At 41.1% G+C, this 25058-nt stretch overlaps 1 protein-coding gene across 1 annotated transcript in view; it reads right to left on the bottom strand.

Moving 5' to 3' along the window:
• The window catches only part of MNAT1 (MNAT1 component of CDK activating kinase), a 95953-nt gene that overhangs the window by 35100 nt on the left and 35795 nt on the right, over nucleotides 1-25058 (bottom strand). Inside the window, exon 7 of the mRNA XM_009644619.2 lies at nucleotides 4236-4357. Coding sequence (XP_009642914.1) covers nucleotides 4236-4357 — 122 coding nt within the window. The remainder of the gene's footprint in view (nucleotides 1-4235; nucleotides 4358-25058) is intronic.

The raw sequence follows: 25058 nt of genomic DNA, 5'->3' as shown, positions 1-25058 counted from the left end.
GAGAATGGAGAAAATAGGACAGGCGCTGTGTGAGTACGATCCACTTCAGGTTGTAAGAAACTTTCTAAACTTTGAGACATGAAATTCACACATCTTTACCAAAACATTAATCACATAAGCAGATTTGCAATTTATAGTTAGTTTTTAAGTAGCTTGTGTATGGCTCTTCCACAGCTGTAAATACTTGGTGTGAGAACGCTGTGTGGCCGCTCCTGCTAGCTGTACATACTTACAATTAATGCCAAGAATGTCTTCACATTTTTCAGGATCTCAAACAAACAACATTTTGATCCTCAGGGGCTTTTTGTTTTGTTTTTTAAATCAAAACTACATAACAAACATACATTTCTAAACCAACAAACTCATTTCCATCCCCATCCTGTTTTGGTCTTTCACTATTTGGCATGTCAGTTTGTTATATTTTTCATTTCTTTTGTTTTGCAGTAAGAAAAATCCAGACCTCCAACCACACAAATTCAGTGTGCTCAGCTAAAACATAAGAAGTAAAAAAAAAAAAAAAAAAACAAAAAAAAAAAAAAAAAAAAAGGACATGCCTTTTTTACCACTCTAAGAAACCTGGATGTAAAGTAACAGCAGTGAGTGCCCAGGCATCCAGGTGCTCATGCTCCCTCTCCGAACCCCACACCTCCTCTCCCCGAAAGCCATGGTAGATCACACAGCCTTGCAATGACTTTGGCAGTTCAACAGATTTGGACTGATTTGAAGCGGAAGATGACACTCCCCACTTTACTCAAACTACACCAACCTAACCATTTCTTGTGACCCCAAGTGCTTGTAGGGCCTTTGATAAGACAGGGCTCTCCAAACGCGACTCCCATCAGCAGGGTGCCTCTAACTCCACCCAGACACCAATTATTTCCCAATGCACATAACTGAACACTTCAGTAATTTAGAGCAGTGACCAAGCCACACAGACCCAGGACTTTTAGTGAACATGGAGGGATGGGCAGCTATAGAGCCTGCCTCCAGGATGGGTATGTTACAGCGGTCCAAGACCCCACTTTTCTCCAAGGACAGCACCACAGGTTTGGGAAGACGCTCTCATACATGTCTTCTCCCCTTCTTCCTTCCAAGTCACGTTTCCATCTGACATACAAGACAGACATGAACTGGCCTCAGAGGCTGAACACCCAAAGCAACCTTTGCCACCCAGATCAAACCATCACCAACCTGGCATATTCAGCGTGTATTTTCATGGGAGTATCAGACACCGAAACCTCCTTGCAGGAACCCCAGAGACATGTAGTCAAGGGAACCTCTATCAGAGGCTGGCTCTGAGAAAGCTTCATTCCCCCTGCCAGAAGGTTAAATACTGTCTACAAGTTAGCGTAATGCCTATTGCTCCCAGAAAGCCATATAACTCAGGATTACTGCCTGTATTTCATTACGGAGGAAAATTTTCCTCCGTAAAAAAAAAGGGGGGGAGGGGGGGGCACCCTGAAGGACACAAACCCTTACACATTATACCAATAATTTGTGTTGAAAAAAACCCCCAACCTATTTCTTCATTATTCTCAGACGTCCAACACAATAGCAAAAAATGCATCCTAAGGATGTTAATGCTTTTCTGCAGTACACAGGAAAAAGAAAGTTTACAGCCCCAGGAGAAACTGAAAAGAAATTTCTAAAACCAGTTTGAACATAAATTTCCTTTTTTGCAAAACATGCAAAATCCATACAGAAGAGCAGTAGGAGGATGCAGAATCACGTTTATTGGACTGCAGAGTTTTTTGTAAAGCCTAGTGAGCAAATATTTAAGTCATCTTAAAAAGAAATTTTTTTTATCACAAAGTATCCCTAACAAATGTTCTAAATGATCCCTTAAAGATTCACCCTTTCTTGCTCTTTGCTCAAAACCTCCTTGCCAGCTGTCTCCTTCATTACAGCAGTTATACTAAGAAAGAAAAGCAACTGATGCTGAAACCTAAAGCGACTCTTACAGAAGGTAAGAGGTTAAGATATGAACATTCAAAAAGCCCATTCTACTGAGTGTTTTGAAGATAATAAACTGCATCTTTAAAAAAAGAAAGTCAATTAAATGACACTACCAGAAGTGAATTCCAAGTCTCCAGGTTGGCAGTGTCTTTACAATAATTCTGGGTCCAGAAACTCAGATTATAACAGCCTACACATTTGAGGGAACTATTTAGCAGCAATAAATAATTTTGCAAGAACATGAAAACAGGGAGGAAAAAAAAAATTAAATTTAGATTTAGCCTGTCCTTATATGAGTCCAAATGAAGAGGAAACTAAAAATTTTTAGCAGTAGCGGATAACATTGTGCCTAGCTCTTCTGCCTCACCCAGGCAGCTGTACACAGCTGCCTGAAAAAAACCAAAGCACAGAGGCATGTTAGTTAAGCATTCACCATCAACAGGAAATGCGCATGAGTTCATATAAACACAGAAACACAAATATATAAGCGAATAGCCTTGCATGGTTTAAGGTATTTCAGACACCCCATGGAATAGGGTTAGAGTTGTACCGGCTGGGAACCCACAGCATCGATATATTTGTTTTGGAATTGCAAAAAGCCTCAGGACTCAGAAGAACTCTTCTGGTGGGCACCATTGACCCACCCACACACCTCCCCTTGCTACCACAGCCACCCAGCACCCCTGCTGCTCTTAACTCTTTCATCACTTCCAGAGCCAAGCCGAATAACCCTGGCTGTTCGTGCTTAGAGGAGTAAAATGAGGCGTGTGTCCATGTGTCTCCAAGAAAAGACTGTAAGCGTTGTTTGCAAACCCTGCTCCAAACACACTTGCACACAGACATTGCAACGCAACTGCAGTATTTAAAGGATTTTGTTTTGCAAGGTGTTGGGTTGCATTCAAACCAACGTCACAGGTGCTTAGATGGGATGGACACCGATAGCACAGGATTCCTGATGGATCTGGACACCAGCACTCACCTTACGGGGGCACACACAAAGAGACAGGGACTGGGAATCCTCCCTAAACAAGTTGTCTTTTTTTCCCCAAGCATTTTCATTTTTGATGAGGCTTAGGGCAAAGAGGGCCTAAAGCTCCCCTCACATTGGAGGTCCTGCACAGCTGTGCTCCATCCAAACAGGTGGTGAAGGCAGAGTCTGGTTCTGCCCAGGTTTAAACTGCTAATTAATATTTGGTCTCAGAAGCTTGATATCAGATAATAAAAGCTACAGGCATCAGGAGGACATAGAAACAATAAAAATGGAGACAACATCAATTCCAGACAGCCTTGAATTTTCTGAAGCATCATTAGGTTGCTTATTTACTTTAAAAAGTCTACCTACTTCTGTAATTTTCTGGATGAGATACAATTTCTCCTGTGCCAGTGAGCTAGATGGGATTCCTGTTTGGATTTCAGTGGTCTCTGAAACTGCATACTAAAGTGTCTCAACTTTGTTCAGTACTTTGTGGCTTCAGTTTTCCCATATTGCACAGTCAAATGTAAATTGTTATTTTTTAAACTCTTTCTTGCCTTGCCAGTCTGCACGTTCATTTTGCCATGTAAGTGCTGGGACCTTAAAAGTTAGGCCAGGACGAGCTGGGTGACACTCACTGTCCCAGTACCTACACATTTTCAGGTGGCGTTTCAGCTACGAACGTGCCTCCAGAGAGCAGACACGTCACTTTTGGACTTCCCGGCCTCCATTACCCAGGCACAGCAGGCTTCCAAACTCCCTTCCAAACATGGCTGCACACCACGATGCCGCCAAGCTGCTGGACCAGCCCTGTATTATATTTTTTGACAAAGTTAAGCTCTGTGCTTCATTTCTCACAAACGCAGTTTGACTGTAGACAGCAGTCGACAAGTAAATCTACCCTTTTCCATGGCAAACAGCCCAACTTTAATATTTTTACTGGCTTACAGCTGGGTAAATTAAGCCCCAGATTTTTATTTATTTATTTTTTAATACCGTGCAACTGAAAATGAACAGCTACTTCACTATGACTGCCAAGGACAACCTTAAAAACACTAATGCAATCCAGTCCAGCTCTCAATAGATCTATAAAGGCTAGAGGACCAAAAATTTCAGCTTATCCACCCAAACAAAATGTTGGTTGGGCAGGAAGTCTAATATTTCGTTAAGATCCTTAAAAAAAAAAAAAAAAAAAAAAAAAAAGAAAGAAAGAAAAAAAACCCCCTACGTGCTGGCAAACTGAAGATGGTAACAGTCCCAGCTATAATGCCATGAAATGGGAATTAAAGCTTGCTGTGTTACTTACCCCAGCCTTCCCAGCATTTCAAGCTCTGGAACTTGTGGTCCATATGTCTCCACTTGCAGAGGCTGATACTCGTACAAAGCTTCCTCCAGCTTTTGAATGGGAGCTAGTGAAATATGCTGACTCTGTTAAAAAAAAAAAAAAAAAAGTAAAACATTTCTACATACCAGGTCAAAGTTTTGTTTTGACTTTTTTTAAATGCAATGCAAGAACCACCTTATACCATTAACCTGGTCCAGACAAAGACCATCCCATTAAGAACATACTATCTACTGTAACACTCATTTCTTCATGATTTAAATTTTTTTGCTGGGATCTACAGTTTGGAAATAATGTTTCGTTAGCTGTTACTGTTTGGACAAGGTAGGAAGGAAAGGGGAAAGCTTTATTGAAGGCAGGCTTACCATTAGAGAGTGCAGTTGCTTCCAGCATCACTAGTAAAATTATTAGGTATAAACTTCATTTATCAGAAGTAATATCAAACAAATGTCTCTGAGCAACCCTATTTGATTCTGTAATCAATGACTTCCTGAAAGCCCTAATTAGAAAGGGAAGCCGCTCACATTTCTCTCTGCAGGCTTTGTAAGCTCCCATACATAATGGCTCTCAAGATAGACTTTTACAATGCAATACAATTAATTCATTCAGCAAATTCCCATTTGTTTCATAACTAAAAATATAGAAACACACAAACATAAAATTTTCATTCCAGATGGTGCTTTTGCAAGCCCTTCAGACCACTGAGAAACCAGCTAGACATTAACACCCCCCACTCCCCCCCAAGTCCCTATCACTCTGAGCTCTCACAAAACAGGAGACTTGTGGCTGGAAAGGAGGGGTCAGGAGGATATGAGATAGAGCCAAAGTTAACAGATGTTGCTGCGTGACATTCTACACTGATTTGTTGATCTTTCACACAGTTTCAATTTTCTACTGTATTCTACGGTGCTCACAAAAATTAGCAGCAGCAGCAAAAAGACAGAGCACTATGAGCTCCCCCCAAAACAGCCTGGCTTCCCCTGTAGAAACTGAGCTTCACATCTGCAAAACGCAGGCATTTAGGAACGTAGTAGTATTGTTTTTGTAGACATTTTGTCTGCAACAGGAGATGGGAAGCTTTCCACGGTGTAATGCCGTGTATAACGCTGGCTCCCACTGGTGATCACTTACTGAGCTTCACCTCCCTGGGGCCACTCATGGAAGCATCTACTCCCTCAAGTGGAAACTAAAGGCTCCTAACGTGGGACACTGGGTTAAAATTAACTAGAGAGAGAAAAAAAAAAAAGTCAGTAGAAGGGGAAAGCTGTTAATTAAATTTGTTGTTGAGGACAGTGACCTTTCTGAATTCAGAGCGTGGATATTTTTGTTTAGAGAGTTGCAGAAAATGGCTAAGAAAATTGAAGACATAAGTCCTTGAGCAGTACTATCGTGGATCTAGGCCGATATCTATGGAAATATCAGCAGCTCAAGTTTTCCATTGAAATGGCTCTGTGTGTGTGATGAGAACAGATAGTTCTGGCCTTCTTCTGCACTGCCTGGGAGCCTGGCGGGGCTGCTGCTAAGGCTGTGACGGTGACAGTGCCCCGAAGGCAAAATGTGGTGAAGAAAGTTCTCGAGTCAGCCATGAGTCGCTCCAGCTTTCACAGTTAGCACAGTTATTTCTGTGCCACAAACTGTTGCTGCAACATTAAAATCAGGCAACCACACATTTTTAGGGGAAAAAAAAAAAAAAAGGTAGGAAAAGAAAGGCTAAAAATTCAGCTTTAATCCCATTTTGTGATATTCTAAGATACAAATGCAGGGGCTTTTTATATTGCTGGAAGTTGTCAATTTACAATCTATTCAGGTTCATGAAAATCTATCCTTTGTAACCACATTCATGTGGGCATGTTACTCTCATTTTAAGAGATAAATGTTTAAACAAAACTTTTAGATTTAAATTTTTTAATTATCTTTGTCTCTAAACAAAAAATGTCAACATTTTACATGTGTACACCCTCATTTGGTGAGTGAAAAGTCTCAGTCTTTCTGAATCCAGAGCAATTTTATTCCAGCCATAGAAAAGAAAATTCAGTTTCAGGCAAACAGCAAAACCATGATAAATATTTTGGGAAATTACTTGTGTGTGGAAAAAAGGAGCAGCTCAGATTGCAGGACCCACATCTCTGGAGGGCATCACCAGAACAGCTGCTCGCTGTTAGCAGAGTTGCCACTGGTGCATTCCTAACACTTTTTTTTTAACAAGTGACTTCTGCTAACATTGGCCAAGAGCACAGGAAAGCTCCCAACAAATAGACCAGGCTCATCACAAGCCCCTTTCCCCACCACCATTTATGCTGCTACGGATGCCCCTCTCTGTCTAAGGACTCCTGGGAGGATAGGATGGAAATGTTTCATTTGTCTCTCTCTCTCTGTAGTGTTCCCAAGGAGCCAGGGGTCAGCAAGGATCATGATGGTCACTTACTCTCAAATGGTCAACCAGTAACTGAAAAGGAGCTGCCTCTGACCAGTGGGGAGGCTGACTGGTCAGCACACCAGCTGTATGGTGGGCAGTGGTGAATGGATCATGGGGAAGCCACCAAGCCATGCCAGGACCGTTCCGTGAGGTGTGATATTGCAAAAACAACGCACTGTGGTGGCCCAGAGAGCAGAAGTAGAACAGCAGAAGAGAAACAGCGTACAGAAACTGTCCATCCAGGACATTTTGTGTTCCTGTACAAAGCCCAAGGACTGGCAGTTCAGCCAAAGCACCTTCTTTTGAAAGGCATCTAATCTAGGCTTAAAGATTGCAGATCGTAAGGGTCCAGGCACATCCCCTAGGTAAGTTGTTCCAATAGTTAATTATCTTCACCATTAAATATTGGCAGCTTATTTTCAGTTCATCAAGATCAGTTTCAAAGCACCGGCTCTCTCCTACGCCTTTCTCACCTATACCCTGGGCCAAGGTGCAAGTGTTAGGAACCAGTACGTACTTTTGCATGGCAAAATGACTGCATTGGTTTCTGTCCAGTCTGCAGATCTGCACCTCAAGGAGACTGTGCAGCTGTATGAGACAGCTCATTTGTTTTTGTTTCCCAAAATCACAACTTTAGCTGATGGGCTTTGGCAACATGGATTACATTCCACTTAGCAATGGGGAAAAAAAAAACCCACAACCGGCTGTTATTCCTGCCCTATAGCTGCTTGGCCTTTAGGTCAAGACTTTTTTCTATAAACTGGATTTTAGTTTGCCTTCATTTGGGAAAAGGTTAGATGGAAGCATAAGAGCTACAACATACATTCCCACCTGAAAGGGGCTGAAGCCTGGTCAAGCCCTGCAACTACACCAGCTCTGTAGATGTATTGGATGTGGTCAGGCTGTACCTACACTGCCGACTCCTTGCAATGCAAGTACAGTGGCGCAGCCACGCAGGCTCCTGAGCTCATGGGCTTCCAACTTGTTTAGCCCTGTGCAGATTCCAGCGTGGTCACAACACTGGGCATGGCACAGATCAGTGAAAAAAGGTTGGGATGGAAACCAAGGTTGGGACGGAAACCTATGAAAATTTACCAGTGAAAAGTGTTGCCTTTCCTATTTCCACTGATGCTGGGATAAGGTGCATTTACAAAAAAAAAAAAATCTTGTTAAAGTTAAAAGGCTCAATTTGACAAATATTATCTCAGTTAAAAGCCATTTGACCAGTAGTATCTCAGTTTTGTCCCGAGTGGTCCCTAGCCATTTCATGAAAGACTGGTACAAAAGGGAAGCTGTTGTGTAACTTCAGAGACATCACAAGAGACCGTAACTGTTACTTAGGACTTACACAGCACTTTTACAATCCAAAAAACATTTCACATCTATGAGGGAAGATTTTTTTTTTTTTAAATTTCTTTACTCCTCCTAGATAGCCAGCCTTACCTCTTTCCAGCATTAGGAAGCCTTTATCAGCACACTAAAACCAAAATGAAAGCAGTGGGTCCAAGATCCTGCTTTTGCATTGCTTTCTCCTGACAAACCTAAGATCTGACGTTGTGGTCATGGGTCAGTATTTGTAATTCCCCTTGGATGTTGTAATGTTTGTGTAAAAGAAGCTGACGGTATCCAAATGGAGATAGAAAAGGCTTCCAAGAACACAGACAACAGATTTTCCTGCCTCCTCGCCCTCCCACTCCATCTTCGGGGCACATGAGTTTTTTCTCTGGCATTATTTTAGGCACTGTAGCTGTCTATTACATTTTGGAATGTATGGAACCGCAAAACACACTGCTAATTAGAAGGAAGGCATTTGCTTATCCTTATGACTTTGTTTATGTAAAAGACTGCACAGCAATGGATTTGTGAGCAACTGATTTTCCGTTCATGGACTGTATGGTTTTAGATGAGAGAAATACAGGATTAAATTGGGAGGGGGATTTAAGTGATGTCTTTGCACTAAAAATAAAACTGACTGGCTGATTTACTTTTCACTGTCCTAGATATATTGTTTGAGACATCTCTCAGTTTAAATAACAAGAAACAAAAGTAGTAGCCAATTTTTGGTTTAGACTGTGATACAGCATGGCATTACAAAAAATAAAAAAGCCACGGATTACATACACAGAAGAACTGCCCTTGCAGTGACAAGGAGCTTATTTTAAACAAAACCAATATCCTTTCAGGCAAAAGTCCCAGCTATCAGAGCATCAAAATTATAGTGTATCAGCCAGTGCACCTTTCACACAGGGGTCTGGGGAGGGACTCTTGGCAAATGCCAGGTATATCAGTATTTGCCTGCTAGCAGAAAGAGGTTATTTTAGCACACAAGAGTCTAGAAATGCCAGCTGAAGGTGCAGTGTTCACACTTCTTCCCACCCTGCCGTCTCTCCCTTTCCCTGTCTCCAAAACAACATTGCCTTCCTTCACCTCCTTCCCTCGGCAGCAAAAAGAAGTAACAACTGACAGTCTTCTCAGAAATCTCTCGAGTGCCAGGAGGAGGAGAAAGGAGACTGACACCAAAAATGCACTAGTAGGGGAAAGAGGAGGAACAGCTATGCCACAAAAACATCCCCAGGCAAGAGACAGAAGCCAGAGATTGGGGTCAGTAAAACTTGTCCAGACAAAGCATGTTTCTGTACTAGAAGCGGCTGGGCTAGCTGATGGAGCCAATCTTTTTGCTTTTTTAATTTCCCTCTGCTTAGGAAGTTACTCAGCTCTGCTATCACCACACTACCAGAACACAGCACAGGTCAGATAACAGAAACGGTAATATTTATGTGCTAAGTCTCATTAAGTCAGTTTGCAGCAATGTTATTTTTATTTAACTCTTTTCATGGTCAGGTTGCCCTCCCCAGCCTGGCGTAAGGCGCACACGGCTACTTAAAAAGAAACCAAGCACTGTGGGATGCCAGGGCATGACACTGCTAAAACACATCCCAAGCATCGCTTCGATCGTATGCGGCACGACAGAAAGGTTAACAAAGACCCTTTTTGACACACCATCATCTGAGTGTGTAATTATCCAAATGCTTTCAAGTCAATGTTAAAACAAAACTATAAATTCCTTGAATTTTTCAGTATAAATAGTCTTAGGAAACAATTTTACTTAAGCTTGCAACAGAATTCAGGTTTTGGAAAGATTTCACGTTAACAAAATTTTTTACAGAAGACAGTTAATGCAAATATCTTAGGCAGTGTGGTCTGAGCCAAAAGGTGGGTTGTTTGGGGGTTTTTACCCCCAGTTCCCACCCTCCCAATTCGCTATTGACAAATCTGTGTCAGCAATGCTAATACGGCTCTCTGATTCTGATTAACGGCTTACTTTGACTACAGTAATACTCAGGAAAAGGAGAATGAAACTGATAGATTTGGAGGTCTCAGTTAATATTATTTTAACCTTTACCCTCCCTGTCTTCCACAGCTTTTTTAAATAAACACAAAGAATGTCAAACTAAAATGCATAATTCCATTCCTTAGCCTAAAATTCCTATGCCAGTGAGGCTTTTCCAAAGACTTAAATATCTGAAACCAACTTCTCTTTCTTCTGCTCTTGAAAACGAACAATAAATCTAATTTCTTTACTCAATTATGAAAAGTGCTATGGGGATATCCCAGTAGCGGAACAGAAGGAGAACAAATGTTCTGACAGCAAACAACAAAATCAATGGAAGTTTTCCTGTTGACCTCAAAACCAGACTCTGACCACACGTGGCAGGACGAGAGATAGAAGACTGACACACCCCCTTCTCTCTGGGGTAGAAGATTTCAGAAGCCTAGTAACAATCTGACTAAATTTAGACTTTTTTTTTTTTCCCTCCACAGTAACTTAATTTGATTTTTGAATGCCAAAACAGATTTAAAAGGTGTGCATTCTTTAGGAGTAGCAGAAATACAGCAAGAGATCAACAGCACCAAAGAAGCTATTAACAGAGACGGTCACATGTATGTGATTTGTTACACACAAACAGGTACCTGGGAAATTAAGCACGGAGCGACATGGGCCATCAGTTCTACTTGCCTCCAAAATTCTCCTTTACAACTTTCTGACATAAGTAATTACCTGACCAGACTTATCTTTAAGCTCCTGCCAAAAAGCCCCATTTCTCTAATCTCCCTGAAGAAAGCCCGTGTCCATCTAACATGCCGAAATACAATTCTTCTGGGTCAGTGCCAGTACCAGGAATTAGTGACTACTCTCTTCACAGAAAAGCCCGGTGCCCTTTCTTCACATCAATGGATCGCAGCGCCTGTTTGGTACTTGCCCCCTCCAGCGCAGGCTGCTGAAGCCCAGCTAGGATTCAGGGGATAGTCTGGATGTTTGCTGCAACGAGTCACTCGCTTGTTTTCAGTGGAGACTCCAGGGTTCTGGCAGGAACTGCCAAGCTTTCCTCAAAATCTCCAGCACTGCTTAAGGGACAGCCCGGTACATAAGACAGCATCAGTTTTGGAAAAAAAAAAAAAATTTAAAGCACAACAGCATTTTCATGTAACTAATAAGCCCACAGGTCACCCTCCTGGTTTTCAGCATTCATTTCTCAATCTTACTCCCAACACGGTCTCAATGCCGAAGTGCTTACTTGCTTTTGTGCAATCCACCATGCTGTATGCAGAAGTTCAACTGCATTGGCACCTTTTGCTCTGGTTCCTGGGAACTCTACCCTGAACACAGTATCTGTCTGGCTGCTTTCAGCTAGACTGAAGAGCCATGCCATGCCCTGGCACATGTGGTGTGGTGTTCGGACACCCGGGGAGTGCCAACTGCATTTGCAAACCTCACTACTGGCTCACACATTCTTTTTCCTACTGTGGCTTTCACAGGGCTCGACATGGCCCTGCTCAGGGTACAACCACAGGTTCTTCCCATTTTTCAGAGACAACTTTTCACTACAGTTCACTTAAAGCCAATGTTCTGCTCAGTTTGTTACGCCAATTCCCCGTGTGCTCTGTTAGTCATATAGCATTAAGCAGAATTAAGCACACTTTTGTTGCATCTCTACCATCAGACTTCTGGAGCCTTGATCATTTTGATTTGGCTATCAACAAAGCACAAGCTTTGCCATAGCCAGTCTAATTACAGGATTAAAGGCTTTAATATAATATTGTTTTAAATACCCACATTAAGGGCCTAATTTTTCAAGGGATGTGCAGTAGAAATCAATTTGACAAATACCATTTTTGTGTATCATGACGCATAACATTAAGAGAGGGACAGATGCGCCAGGGGAGGTCAGAGCACAGCAATAGCTGTGCATCGCTCACCCACCAGCGACGACTGTTTGACTCTTGGTACGGCTGAATCTACTGGTGTTCCTGTTTTGTTGCAGTAAAGCTGGGTGTTACATTGATATGATCCCTCCATTATGCAAGAAAATTATTCAGGATTTCCTGAAGAACAGTGGAACCTGCAAAAATTAGCTGCTTTATTAGTAGAACAGAAGCTTTTAAAAAAACATACATACCATCTGCTCTTTCCTGGGATCCTCTAAAGCAGCTCCCCCCCCATCCAGATAGCCACAGCTATACAGTAACATTTTCTGCTCTTTCCTGGGATCCTCTAAAGCAGCTCCCCTCCCCATCCAGATAGCCACAGCTATACAGTATCATTTTTAAGGAATGTAGAGTCTGATGGATGATTTCAAAAGAAAGGCTGCTTAAAATAACAAAACTGAACAGAAAGCTGACCTCAGTCTGTAGAAGATGAGAAACTCTGTGTGTGTGAAAATCAGAGACATATTCCCTGTTTTACTGAGCATACAGCTTAGACCCAGATAAATGTTGATAAAGATGCAGAACGCCACATTCAGCATGGCTTATGTCTGCCTGATAAAGAGAAGAAATAAAGTGAGATTCCTTGAATAGCTAGATTTTAAGAGAGGAATGCTAAAGGTTGATAACTGTCTGGCAAAAGAAAGCAGGTAAGTTTTTATAGCAATGGGGACAAAAAAAAACCAGGAATAAAATATGAAGAAAAGGACAATAAAGGCAGATGAAAGGAAGAGTATGAGCAGAATTGGAAAAACAGGAAGAACGAACATCAGAGTGAATTATTAGAAACAGGCAAAAAGATAAAAAGGAGGAATTTAGAAAAACTGAAGTTTAAAGTAGAAAAATGAAGAAAGCATCATCAGGCATTAGCAGTATGTGAGGCGCCTTCACAGTATTTATGGACTACATTTACACTTGTGGACAAATTTTAAATGAAAACTGAAACCTGTTAGCAACATATTTAGAAATTACTGCTTTAAACAAAGTGGAAAGTAGTTTATTTCTAGGCTTTTTTCCTCATTTGCATGCAGAGCACGCCAGTAGACATTAGCCGGTTAGTCTGGGGACAGGAAGAGACACACAGCAAATGTTAACACACAGCTCACAGCACTGCTTTGAAAATGCACATTAATTTTGACAAACTAAAAAAACATTAAAAAATGCCCTGGGGCAGAAGCAACTGTATTTTTAATCTGCATAAAACATACTCTTTTGTCCTTCCAGAGAGGTTTAGCTTCTTTCCATGCAAGTTTCCATCCATGCTTTAAATGGCTGTATCAAAATGATGCTTAAACCCACAGGCACATAACAGCTTTCAAAGTAGCATACAATGATATCTTAATTTTAGCAGTACTTTGGATGGGATTCACAGAACTTTGCAGGATCAGAAAGTCTGCCAGCCTTGGCTGATCCTGAGAGCGTTGCAGGAAGAGTCCCTCCACATACCCAAGAACTACCATGGCCTACTGTATTACTCTGGTTTCAGTGGCTACAGCTTTGTGGCTCCTTGAAGCACAATAACCACAAACATCGAAGGCATCCTTAATACCAAGAAAAAGGAATGGTTCCTGCCATGGGAAAAAAAAAAAAAAAATAAAAAAAAAATCTACAATCTCACTTGGAGAAACTAGAAGCTGGCAGCAAACCAGCAATACAATCACAGAGTAATTTCACTTAGTCCCAGAAAAATCCTATTTATCCTATTTATAAAATAAAGAGATGCCTCATCTGTTTTATCTTGTTCACTGGCTCCTTTGTGAACCCTTTTACTAAAACACTTGTATTCAAATAAAAAAAAAGCAAGTGTCGCCACAGATTCTGAAAGAGGAGACTGCTGTGAAAGCAACTGCAGCACAAACATCAGATTTCAAGCAAGTCAGAGAGGCTGCCTGAGTATTTCCTGCTATAGGCTTATAACAAGAGAGTTTTGCCTTAAAAAACAACACTTCCACTGTAGACAGAAAGATTACTGTATGCTCTGACATAAGTACTGGATGAACCCACATCAGCAGAATGCCCTGAAATTTAATAATACACAACACTGGGAAAGAAATCGCTCAAATGCAGTGTGCTGAAGATCTTCTTGGGAAACAACACAAAAAAGCTGTAATCCAAGAATCAGGAAGCCCCAAGAATAAGTATTAAGAAAATTTGTTTAGCAAAGGACTAAACATAGCAAGGTTTTAATTTCTTTGACTTTTATATATTATTTCCATACAGTAAAAATATGTACACTAAGCTCTCCACAGATGATGCAAATGTCTTACCCTGGCTCAGGGCAGCTGCTGTTCTGAAAAACAAACCAAAATGAACTGATCATTTGAATTCCCTTAAAATTCATAACATTGGGCAAAATAAAGCAAAGCAGAGCTTACTACACAGTTTAACAAGCCATGCCCAACATCTTTGTGCACTTAAAAACTATAATTTAGTTATCTTTACCTGTAAGCTTGGGGGGAACATAAGGGAAAAAAAAATAAAATACAAACTCTTTTTCTCCTCAACTCTGAAAATAGTTCAGGGTCCAAATCCCTGTACAAGAAGTAATAAAAATAGTTTGGTTTCTGGTAGCAATAACAAAAATGAAGGCAAAACTAATTCTTACACTTTTATGGCAAACAATCTAAAGCAGATGTTTGAGAATAAAAGCGAGATGTCAAAGTAGTTAATAAGAGCTTTTCAAAAGCAAACACAACAAGACAACTTGCAGCTTTATGTGCTTATATAAAACTCTAAATCACCTCAGTCCGCTTCTACCCTTAGCCCTTCCCTAGTCAGCGAAGCTTCACAATTACCAAAAATATTATATTCAAGTCTAAACCACCACAGATCAGCATCTTCTGAAGGAAAGCACATGCAAGCGAACTTTGCTCGTTAGAGATCAACTGCTGAATCAGGGCCCTTGTGAAGAGAAATACATTACCATGGTTTGACTATCCAGGATCTCTGGAATAAAGTCCCTGTCTTTTAAGGGACAGAGCTTATTTTAAAGATATCTAAAAGAAGTTCAGACTGTATTTACATTTCCGCTAGAATACTGCAGTTTTGAGACAGAGATCAAACTTCACATTATAAGGTCAAAACCAACATAAGCATTCCTTAGAATCAGACTTCAAATAGATATTGGAAGTTATCCACACTTTCTTGTTTGCGAGTTCAAAGATTTGCTGATCATAAAGCAAACTAGAAGATATTAAATCTTCTAAGTACAAATTTCACAAAAGACAATGTGTGCATGCAGGAGAATTGAGTCCTTCCACATTTAATATGGCAAAAAGTTTGTGTAAGGTAACCATAAGCACACCCTTTTAAAATGAAACTAGCTTTTATTGTAAACACGAAAGACACCGTGTTAACTTAAAACACCGTTAACTTAGATGTGCTTTCCAAAAGGCCTTAAGGAGGATTATATTGATTTAAATAAAGTAAATTAGGCAAGATTTTGCACTCAAGCTTCCCACACAAAAAGGATTTGCCAAGCCTTTTGAGTCTAATCAATGGCACAACCATAGAAGTATACAAGAGACTGACTAAGCGCGCACACATACACACACACACTTCCAGACTCACCAGCAAGAGCTGAGTTTTGGCTGACCACGAAGAATTGCCTCCTAAGCTGGTCAGCCCAAGTCTCCATCTACCTGGAAGCCATCCATCCAGCAACACTGGGCTACTGTGCATCTGCATCGCCGTTCCACTTCATTACATGAAACACAAACCCGTCGCTACAGGCATCGGGGTAACTGATACCGTATCACTGAAGTCAATGGGAGCAAATCAGAAACTCTAGAGTACATATGAATAATAATAGGTTTTTGTGTTTCCTTTCCCAAGTGCTGACAGTTTGGAGGTATTCCCCCTCCCGCCCCCCCCCCCCCCCTCTTCGTTTTTTAATCGCATTAATTTTACCATGCCAAGGCAAGCTGTTCAAGAAGCTTTCACAGCACGTTTGGCTTCATAATCCAGGGTGGGTTTGGGGGGTTTTGTTTTGAACTGTCCAAGACTTGACAAGAAAAAGAAAATGAAGGTAAGATGTATAACTCTCAGGAAAATTATATTTTCAGCAAGGCCATATCTAAAAGCTTTAACAATCAACCAAACACCTTAAAGTCACCACTAGCCTAAACAGTTTTGTCCTAGCTCGGATATAAACTTTCATCAACCAGTAATATACTGAGAAAACCTAGTTTTCTCCCTTGGTTTCACGTTAATCCTGGGTCACAGTTAAAACACAACACTGCATCAACTTTTCTCCCCCCCATCTCCTTTTCGCAGCCATTGCTGTGCGGGCCAAACCATTCACTGCTAGGACTGAGCACTGATAACCAGCACGTCCGAGAGACCTACAAGGAAAAAAGCCCACTAGAGCCTAAAAGCCGCTCAACCGTATGAAATCACCTAACCCCCAGCCCTCAGCTCCCCCAGCAGCTATGCCGGTCCGCTCCGGGGCATTAGCAAAAGTAGGGAGCTGCAGTGGCTGTTTGCTGCTATGAAATCAAGGACATTCCGGTTTTGTTTAATCTTTCATATCTTAGACCAATACTAAAAGGCAACCCTCAAGTGCTACAAAGAGCGCTCTGTAATTCATACAAGTAGTTGAGTCACAGCAAACCCACAGCCCAGCCAGGATAATGCATCGCTGAACCTACCTACATTTGTTTCTGTCAAGGGCTACAGTTTGCTTTTAATTATTCATAATGCTTTGTAACGTACTTGGATGCGTATATTGTATATACGCACAGCAGATTTGGTTTTTAAAAAATAACCAAGTCTCAGTAATTAGAGAGCTGCTTGCTGTGCTCAATTACTGTGTTTTTAAATGAGATGCTTTTTGTGTGCATGGGTGTTTGTTACACATGTATACACACAGACAATCAAAGGTGTGAGTTAAACAGTTTTTAACAAATCCTATCACACTGAATATTTTGCAAGACCCTGTAATGCCCCAAATCACGTGCAGATTTACACACAGGATTCATTGAAAGGCACGTCAAGCTAACAAATTTATTTGCTATCAGGAAATGTTATCATACACTTACTTGGAGTTTAGACCCAGATTCAGCAATGCTGATTTGGCTTAGAAAAAACTACAAATGATTCAGCTTTAAGCACACAAAGAGCCTCGCAAAGTCAAAGCAGCAGTCGCATACCGATTACTTTGTCTGGATTGTGGCCTACAAGTCCAGCCCAACAAAGCCAAGCAAGCCTAAACCTGATTGCGTAAACTGAGCCCATCCGCTTCCCTGCAATTACCTATGGCAATAAACACAGCAGCCTAGGAAGCAGAGGCTTGCTGCAACAGGCCTCCAGAGAAACAACCAGCACCCTGACGACTCTGGTCTCCGCTTCTCAGCCTTCCGTAGACCATTCCAACAGCTCAGAAGTGGAGCAGCTCACAACCAGGTATTAAACACCAGCATCTGCTATTGCCTAGTCCACAGATCCACCATGAGACATCCATGGGCCCTAGGGACTGAAACGCAACAAGGACAAAGTAGCAGAGCCAAGAGTGAAGCCAAGAAGTGTACACACTTGCTTAATTTTAAAGCACATGCTTAAGGGTTTCCTGGGTCAAAGCCAGGACGATCCATATCTTATGGCATCAAGCACCTCTGCCAGTTCTACATCAAAATTTCATATGACTATTTCAATGATACCATTAACTCCTCAAGGGCAGACTTTTGTTCAATACTCAGGATCCATACAGTAAAATGAATTTTACCAGGCTAGTCAAGTTGCACAGGCCGTTTCTGAAGCAAAGACCCGCTGGTATTGGTGTGAGTTCTCTTACAGATTTAAACAGATGCTTGACCGTGCCGCCTTTTTAACTGAAGGTGGGCATCAAGAGACTAATACAGTAATAGTAAGAGAGATTTTAAGTAGTATATAAGGTCTTCTGAGTAATCTCTCAAGAGTGGTTATTTATTACATAAATCATCTTAATTATATTATCTGGGCCCCAATCCCATGGCCCTCACAAATTGAGAAAATAGTCCCACTAGGGACTATGTATAATGGGGTCCATTACTCATATCAAATAGATCAAACTTCCTTACAAACCTAATTTACAGAGAAAGTTTCCAAATTTCTCTAATCACATATTTAAAACCTTAAAAGGAAAACAGTAAACCATTATAAATCATGCAAACACACATACTCAGTAATGCATATCATTTTAAAATAGTAGACTAGAATTGTAAGAAATGGCTTACTGCAATAGCCATTGAACTAATCATATTTACTTCAATGTCTTTTTCAAATAATTCCTATCTTAGCACTTGAAAGCACACTTGACATTTGTCTTCCCAGTTAAAAAAATTGCAAAATGCACTGCAGACAAACCACAATCCTCCATAAACTCATGTTCAGGGGTGTCACTGTTTATTGATGGGGTGCATCTAATTACATCAAAACAGTAAAAGAAAGTTCGCTTTCTTTCCAAATGCACATCAGATTTCTTTAATCTGTGCATTTACTAAACTGCATAAATAGAAAACTGGTCGTTTGATGCAATCAGCACAGTGTCATTTAAAGCACAGCACATCACAGCACTCTTAAGTCTTTTTGGAAATACCTCTGCTGCTCAGCAGCACTAGCTTTCCACCAGTTGCTGCTCCACATGCTATTGCCAATCAGCTGCATTTGCTGTAGCGCATTCCAAAGTTTACTAATTAATCTCTGCACTAAACCCCACCGATGGCCGGTTGCCATTTGAAGATCATCATCTTTTATTTAAAGACATAGTGACCCTATGGTCAAACTCAGACCTTATTTGTTAGAAAAAGGTAAAAGGTGTGCCAAATTTCAGGTAATTAAATCCACCTCAGTATCAACACAAGGGTTTTTTAAACTGGACAGAGGCAACTGTTAATGGTTTGAGTGTGTTTATATTAGACCTACGAAGTTATTTCAATGTTAATTGTCAGGCACCGAGCAAACTCTTGCATTTTGACCTTAGGAGCTACATTCAGCAGAAGGTATGAGATGCAAACTTCTGGAAAAGAGACCATTCATTTCTTGCAAAACAGCATACATGCTTTGAAGTCATGTGTTTTAACGATTCCAGCTTATTGCTACATTTCATATGAGGTTTTAAATATGGATTTCACCCAGTCCAACCTCTCACACCATTGTTACAGGCTGCTCTCATTCAGCGGCGCACACTGGCTCCGTGACCTTCACAATGACCTCTGCAAAAGCAGTTGTGCATTTTACTGTGGTGTAAATCCTCACAGACAAGTCGAACCTGTTCTTTTTGGCATCCAGCCCTTTAGATGAATACTCTGCGGAGATTTATTATGAAAGGGGAATGAAGGGGCATTATTGCACAACATTCATCCCTCGCATACAGCTAAGTTCCATCTTCTGCAACTTCTGAAGGCTTTTAAATAAACAGAGCTTCTTAATTACACAAATCGTTCTTGCTTCTCACCAATTTTCTGTAATTAAAACTCACTGTTATTTACGAACAGGTAGGCATGCCCAGAAAAAAAGCACGTGTGCTAAGGTGTTTTATGTTATTATTAATAAGTAATATTCATACTTCCTGTTACTATACACAAGGGATTGGCGTTTCCTAGCACGCCATTCACTTACAACACTGAAGTATTATTCCACATTGTAGCAACACACACTGCCCTAAAAAGGTCCATTAATTATTTTTGTAATGCCATGAAGTTGCTGCAGGATATTAGACTGTCTCCGTAAGAAATACACTCCTATGGTAAAATGATGAATGACAAAGTTTGGAGGTTTTTAATTAAATTTCAGAACATTAAGGAAGTATTTATAACATTATTTTCTGTGGCTTTAGCTTAATACTTTGTGTGCCCTTACGCAAATAATTAAAAACAAAAAATCAAGATTAATTGAATCAAAAAATATAAAAGCACAAAAGAATTGTGAAAGGGGCAGATTTTATAAATTCAATGAATCTGCTGAAGTGGTCAGAGTAGTAACCCTAAAATTCACATTATCCACATTCCTTCGGGTTTTCTAATTGATTCTCCTAGCAAGGCACAATTTGCTGAAAAGGCAGGGAAACCAAAACAAAAAACACCCAAAGTTGCATTGATACTCCAGCCCAAAAATCGTGTTCCAACTGGCTTCATCTGATAGTCACTTGGTATTAACCGGAAATGAAGTGTTTTGATGGAAGCAGATAGTCCCTGATCTAAATCTCCGAATTCCCCTAAGAGCTCCCTCCCCCCAGCGTCAGCTGTCACGGACAATTGAAAATGCACACACACGCCTCCGACTGCAAAAATAAAGAACTGCTCTGTGTGTCTCTCCCTGTCACCCACAGGCCATGTCAGGTATGGGTTCTCTCTCCCCTTCCTAAAAATCTCAGCTGGCCATTCCTTAGCTTTCCTGCCCCTCCTTTTCTGCCAGCAAAATCAAAGACAACACAGTGCACAGTAGCAAGTATTTTCCCCCATACAAAAATGTAAGAAAATACGCTCTCCTCCAACCTTCCCCAGGTCCATATGGCACTTCCACAGCTCCAGAGCTGCAGACAGAGGTTTTCCCAAACAGAATATGCAGCCATGGTTTTTACCATCTAAATTCCCTTCCCACCTGTAGTCCCTCCTCTGCTACCTCCAAGCACAGCCCACTCCATTTCTGAGCCTGATGCTACCAGTGAGATGGAGTAGAGATGGGCTGAAGATAATAGAAGGTAAACCAGCATGGTCATGTAGTGCTGTATTTAACAACAAAGGTAAAGAATCCTGAGTTCTAAAGGGGGTTTTTCTTCCTACAGAAGCAATTTCACATTTTGAAAAGCTGCAGTTGTTGTGTACCTTGCCTCTTCATAAATAAAAATAAACTAAATAAAAATTAAAAGTGCAGCCACATTTATACTTTGTCCTTCATGACAAACAAAATAACCCAAATGCCACCATTTCATTCAGAGTCATTTTTTAAAAAAAAAAATTTCAAAGGTTTTCAGTTAGGAGATAGACTTAATGCTAAAGTTATACCTGGCACCTGAGCTACAGCTGAAGTTAGTTACACAGAGTTTAAAAGCAACCAACAGTTAAATGGGTACAACACTCTTCAAGAATATTTATGTTTCTTTACAAGTGACATATCTGTTTAATTTTGTATTTCAAATTCACTTAACTAACCAGACACAAAACAGGTTAAAAATTAGCATAAAGCAGATTCTGTACACAACTCTATCAATGAAACTAAACTGATACAACATTAAGCTTTAGTATAAACTGCACTTTAAGGTTTTGGCTTGGGTTTGTTTGGGGTTTTTTTTACCCTTTATTCCAAACAGATTTTAGAACTGTCTGATTTGAGATAAATTCTTGGCCTAATCCTGTCTAGGCTTCAGATCCTACATAAGTTAAAATGGGAATTCAAGCTCAAGTCATCATCATCCCACGAAGAGGCAGATTAAAGTGAACAACTGAAAAGTGAATGGGTGAAGATGAAGGAAGCATGGAGTTCCTGCTGCAATCCCCTCTAAATCTTCCCATCAGCTCTAGAGCCAAGCCCTCCTCCTCTCCCCCCACAACAAAAGAAAACCCTAATCATGTTTTACTGGGAACAACCACAAAGGGAATCCTTGGTGTGCAGGCACGGCCAAGATAGTGCCAACGGACCTTGAGCACCAGGATCTGGATGTGGAAGATCTATGCCAAGATCATCTCTTTCAAGTAGACAACACTGAAGCCCTCCAACTCTACCCATACTAGAGTTTGTGTGTGCTGGTGGAAAATCCAACAATAAAACTCTACAGGTTATCCCTCTTCTGAACTTGTCATCGTGATCTGGCTCAAATCCTATTCCAGATCAAAGCAGAGAAAAATGCTGCCACTCCCAGTGTCATTACCATCACGCCCTTTACAGAAACTGCCACCTTTCTGCTCTGCACATCATTCTTCAAATATTTACTAATCGATTATTCAAACTTTGCTTGTCTGAACTCAAATGGCCTATCATAGGCAAGGATTACAAGCTAGACATCTTTTTGTATATTCTTGGATGTATGTGGCTTCTTTTTTTTCATGCTAGCCGTGTTCACATGCCCACAGGTACACAAACACAGGCAGCCCTAAGCCCTGGTGCCAACGACTGCCTAACGATGGTGGGGATCAGATGCCTGCATCCATCCCTTCTAGATCTATCAGCACATCTACACAGCACAGACCAGCAGCTCTTGTTTACTTGAGCACTGCCTCTGACAGTCTTGCAGAGGATCACATTTCTGTGATTCTCTTTCTATGCTTTGGAGAAGAGAGTGGTGCTCTATTTATTTATGCCTCTCTTTCAAGAGATGAAACAGGAGAATGGACCTCAGACCTAAAAATATATGCTGCTTTCCTCCTGTGCACAGCCCCCAGAGCTTTAAGTTGTTCCTCCCTCCAACCTACTTACCTTCCCCCGTCTTCCAATTCCACATGCACCGCCTTTAAACATACCGACTGTCTCCTGCAGGATCTACCTCACCGTCCCAGAATAATACAAGAATCATTATTCTTACACAAACCCATCATTTCATTTTCTACTAATCATTGCAAATGTTGCAAGTTCCAGTTTCCTGGCCCCCAACCAGCTAATTTGGATAGATGGTTCCACATGTGCTCTCTGTCCTTCCACTTCCTGCCCACAGCACTACATGCATTTGTCTAAGTGAGTCAAAGCAGGTTTCTTTGTAGTCACAATATCCTTACATATATATTTTTAAAAAGAGCCTGCATAAAATACAACATATTACCATGCTATTACCCGCTTGGCAAGAGGCAGAGGATTTTACTGCTCTGCCACACATTCTGATGAACTATAATATATGTCACAAATTACACCTGAGCCTCGCATTTCCCTAAAATACAAAAGTTACCTGTGTAGCAACTATGTTCTGGCAAAGCAGAACAATAAACTAAAATAGTCAATTCTCCGCTTTGATATACTCCACTTTAAAAAAAAAAAAAAAAAAAAAAACACAACAACATTTAAGAGGAATAAAGATAAGCCAAACTTTCAGAGACCAAGGCACTTCTTCATGAGGATAATTTCTCTTTCATTAGTAGCCAATGCTGTCAATATTCCTTTCCAGTGACACCTTGACTGACACACTGAGTCCAGACCAGGTATATATGGGGAAATTCACCTTTTGATGTCCAATGCTGATTGCCTAAAACAATATTCCTTTCTCCCACCCTCTGCACCTGAACAAACATTCTTGAGGAAAATTACTTTTGAAGTCTCCTTGGTACAGAACATTGTCTCTTTGATGCAAAACATCTTTTGCTGCAAATACCCTAACACAATGACTGCATCTTGGATGAGTACTGACTATTGAAAACTATGGCCCCCAACAGCTCCTTTGAACTACATCTTTATTTTTAAATGTATTTTTAATTTACAAGTGTGCTATTTTAAAGCATAAAAGTTGACTCATCTTAAGACCCTGTAGCAAACATCCATTTCTCTGTTGTGTTCACTTAGGCATGAGTTAAGGTGCAGAAAGGTGGTACGCACACGCACACAGCATGGCCTCAATCGACACGCTGAAGATTTTCTTCCTTGTAGGGAATGAATATGTTAGTAATGCTGGTGTACCTTGAAACAGAGATTAATGCAAAACAGAAGATGCTGCGGGAAACACAAGCCCTGCACGTACACCCCTGCCTACGCCAGAACCCTTGTTAACAAGCGTTAACATTTGAAACCACCCACGTGCGCACACACCATCCCCTGCTGCCCTCAGAGTCCAGACTTACTGCACAGGGACTGATCCAGACAGGCGAACAGCAGAACCCCCAACTCCCCAAATCCCTCTGTCCCAGAGCTCTCCTATAATTCCCAATCCTATGCAGGAGCCTCTTAGCCCTTCTTCCTAGAAACTCCCCTGTCCCACTCATTCCACCTTTCTGCCAAACTCTGCCCCAAATCTCCCCTTCAGAGCAATGGCCCCATGCTCTCTTCAGAGCACCTCACATCCAAGTCCCCACGTCCTCCTCCACCCACCTCACCTGCTGCCCTATGCCTCCCCATCCCTACAACCCCACACTCCTCCATGACACCACCGCCGCTGCTGCCAGCACTCTATACGACTTCCCTGCCACGTTTCTTCCAGCAATTACGTCCTACTACAGCCATCCCTCTTGTCCTCTTCTTGGCTCCCCTTGCATGACTTAAGTCTGGCGAGAATTTCAGAAGAGCCAGACATAGACTGTACGTACCTAAAATTTGGCTGAAGAAGGCCCTGAGAACAGGCAAGGAATTAAATACAGGCATACAGGAGATCTTTTAACTGTTCTCCAAGGCAAATCTACTCCACAACATTGGCAAATAGACTCTAGTTCACTGAGAAATGGAATAACCAGGAATAAAACCAGTCTGTGAGATAAGTCAGTGCACACATACCTAATGGGCAAGTCTCAAAACCAAACAGACACAACCCAACTGACCGCTGACTCAGAGGAACCTGTGAAGCCATTAGCCCAACTCTACCATTCCAGGTCACCAGCCCTCATCCAGGTAAACAATAGAGAAGATGAAGGAATGACACAAAACTACTTTGATCAGCAGCAACAAAGAAAGGATTAGAAGAAAACATGTAGCGTTCTCACAAATGCAGACAAGTGCTAAGAAAAAGGGGTGGTGGAGGAATGATCACACATTCTTCTATACACATGCAGAAATTTACTACTTTAGCTTGCCTAAATGGCTCCAAATCCTTCATTGCTCTTACTACAATTCTTTAGATGTTCTTAGTGCTCTCTTTAAAATAATTTTCCTCTCTAGAGTCCTCTTCCCAGCTGACAAATGCCATTTCACATCTGATCTGTAGAGTGGATACAGTCTATCAACCATTTGCAGAAGAATTGTTTGTTTGTTAAGCAACAATTAAGGTGTCTGAACTTTTTTTTTTTAAGATCTGAATTCTAAAATATTTAATTCTGTGAAGTCCTCTTGACATAGTCATCTTAAGTACATAAAAGTTCCTACAAAGAGGCAGAGAACAACCTGCTTTTGGCATCTACCTAGACAGCAAATGAACTTGCATCGGGTCAAGGAAACACACGGTTATGAAGTTTCCACCAAAATGTAAAAGCAAGGGCAGTACCTGCTACCAGGGTCTCCATCTC

The sequence above is a fragment of the Egretta garzetta genome, unplaced genomic scaffold, assembly GCF_000687185.1.
Source record: "Egretta garzetta isolate BGI_Z169 unplaced genomic scaffold, ASM68718v1 scaffold858, whole genome shotgun sequence".
NCBI classification, from domain to species: domain Eukaryota; kingdom Metazoa; phylum Chordata; class Aves; order Pelecaniformes; family Ardeidae; genus Egretta; species Egretta garzetta.
Note: the sequence above shows the minus strand (reverse complement) of the source record. Positions and strands in the feature narration are given on the sequence as shown.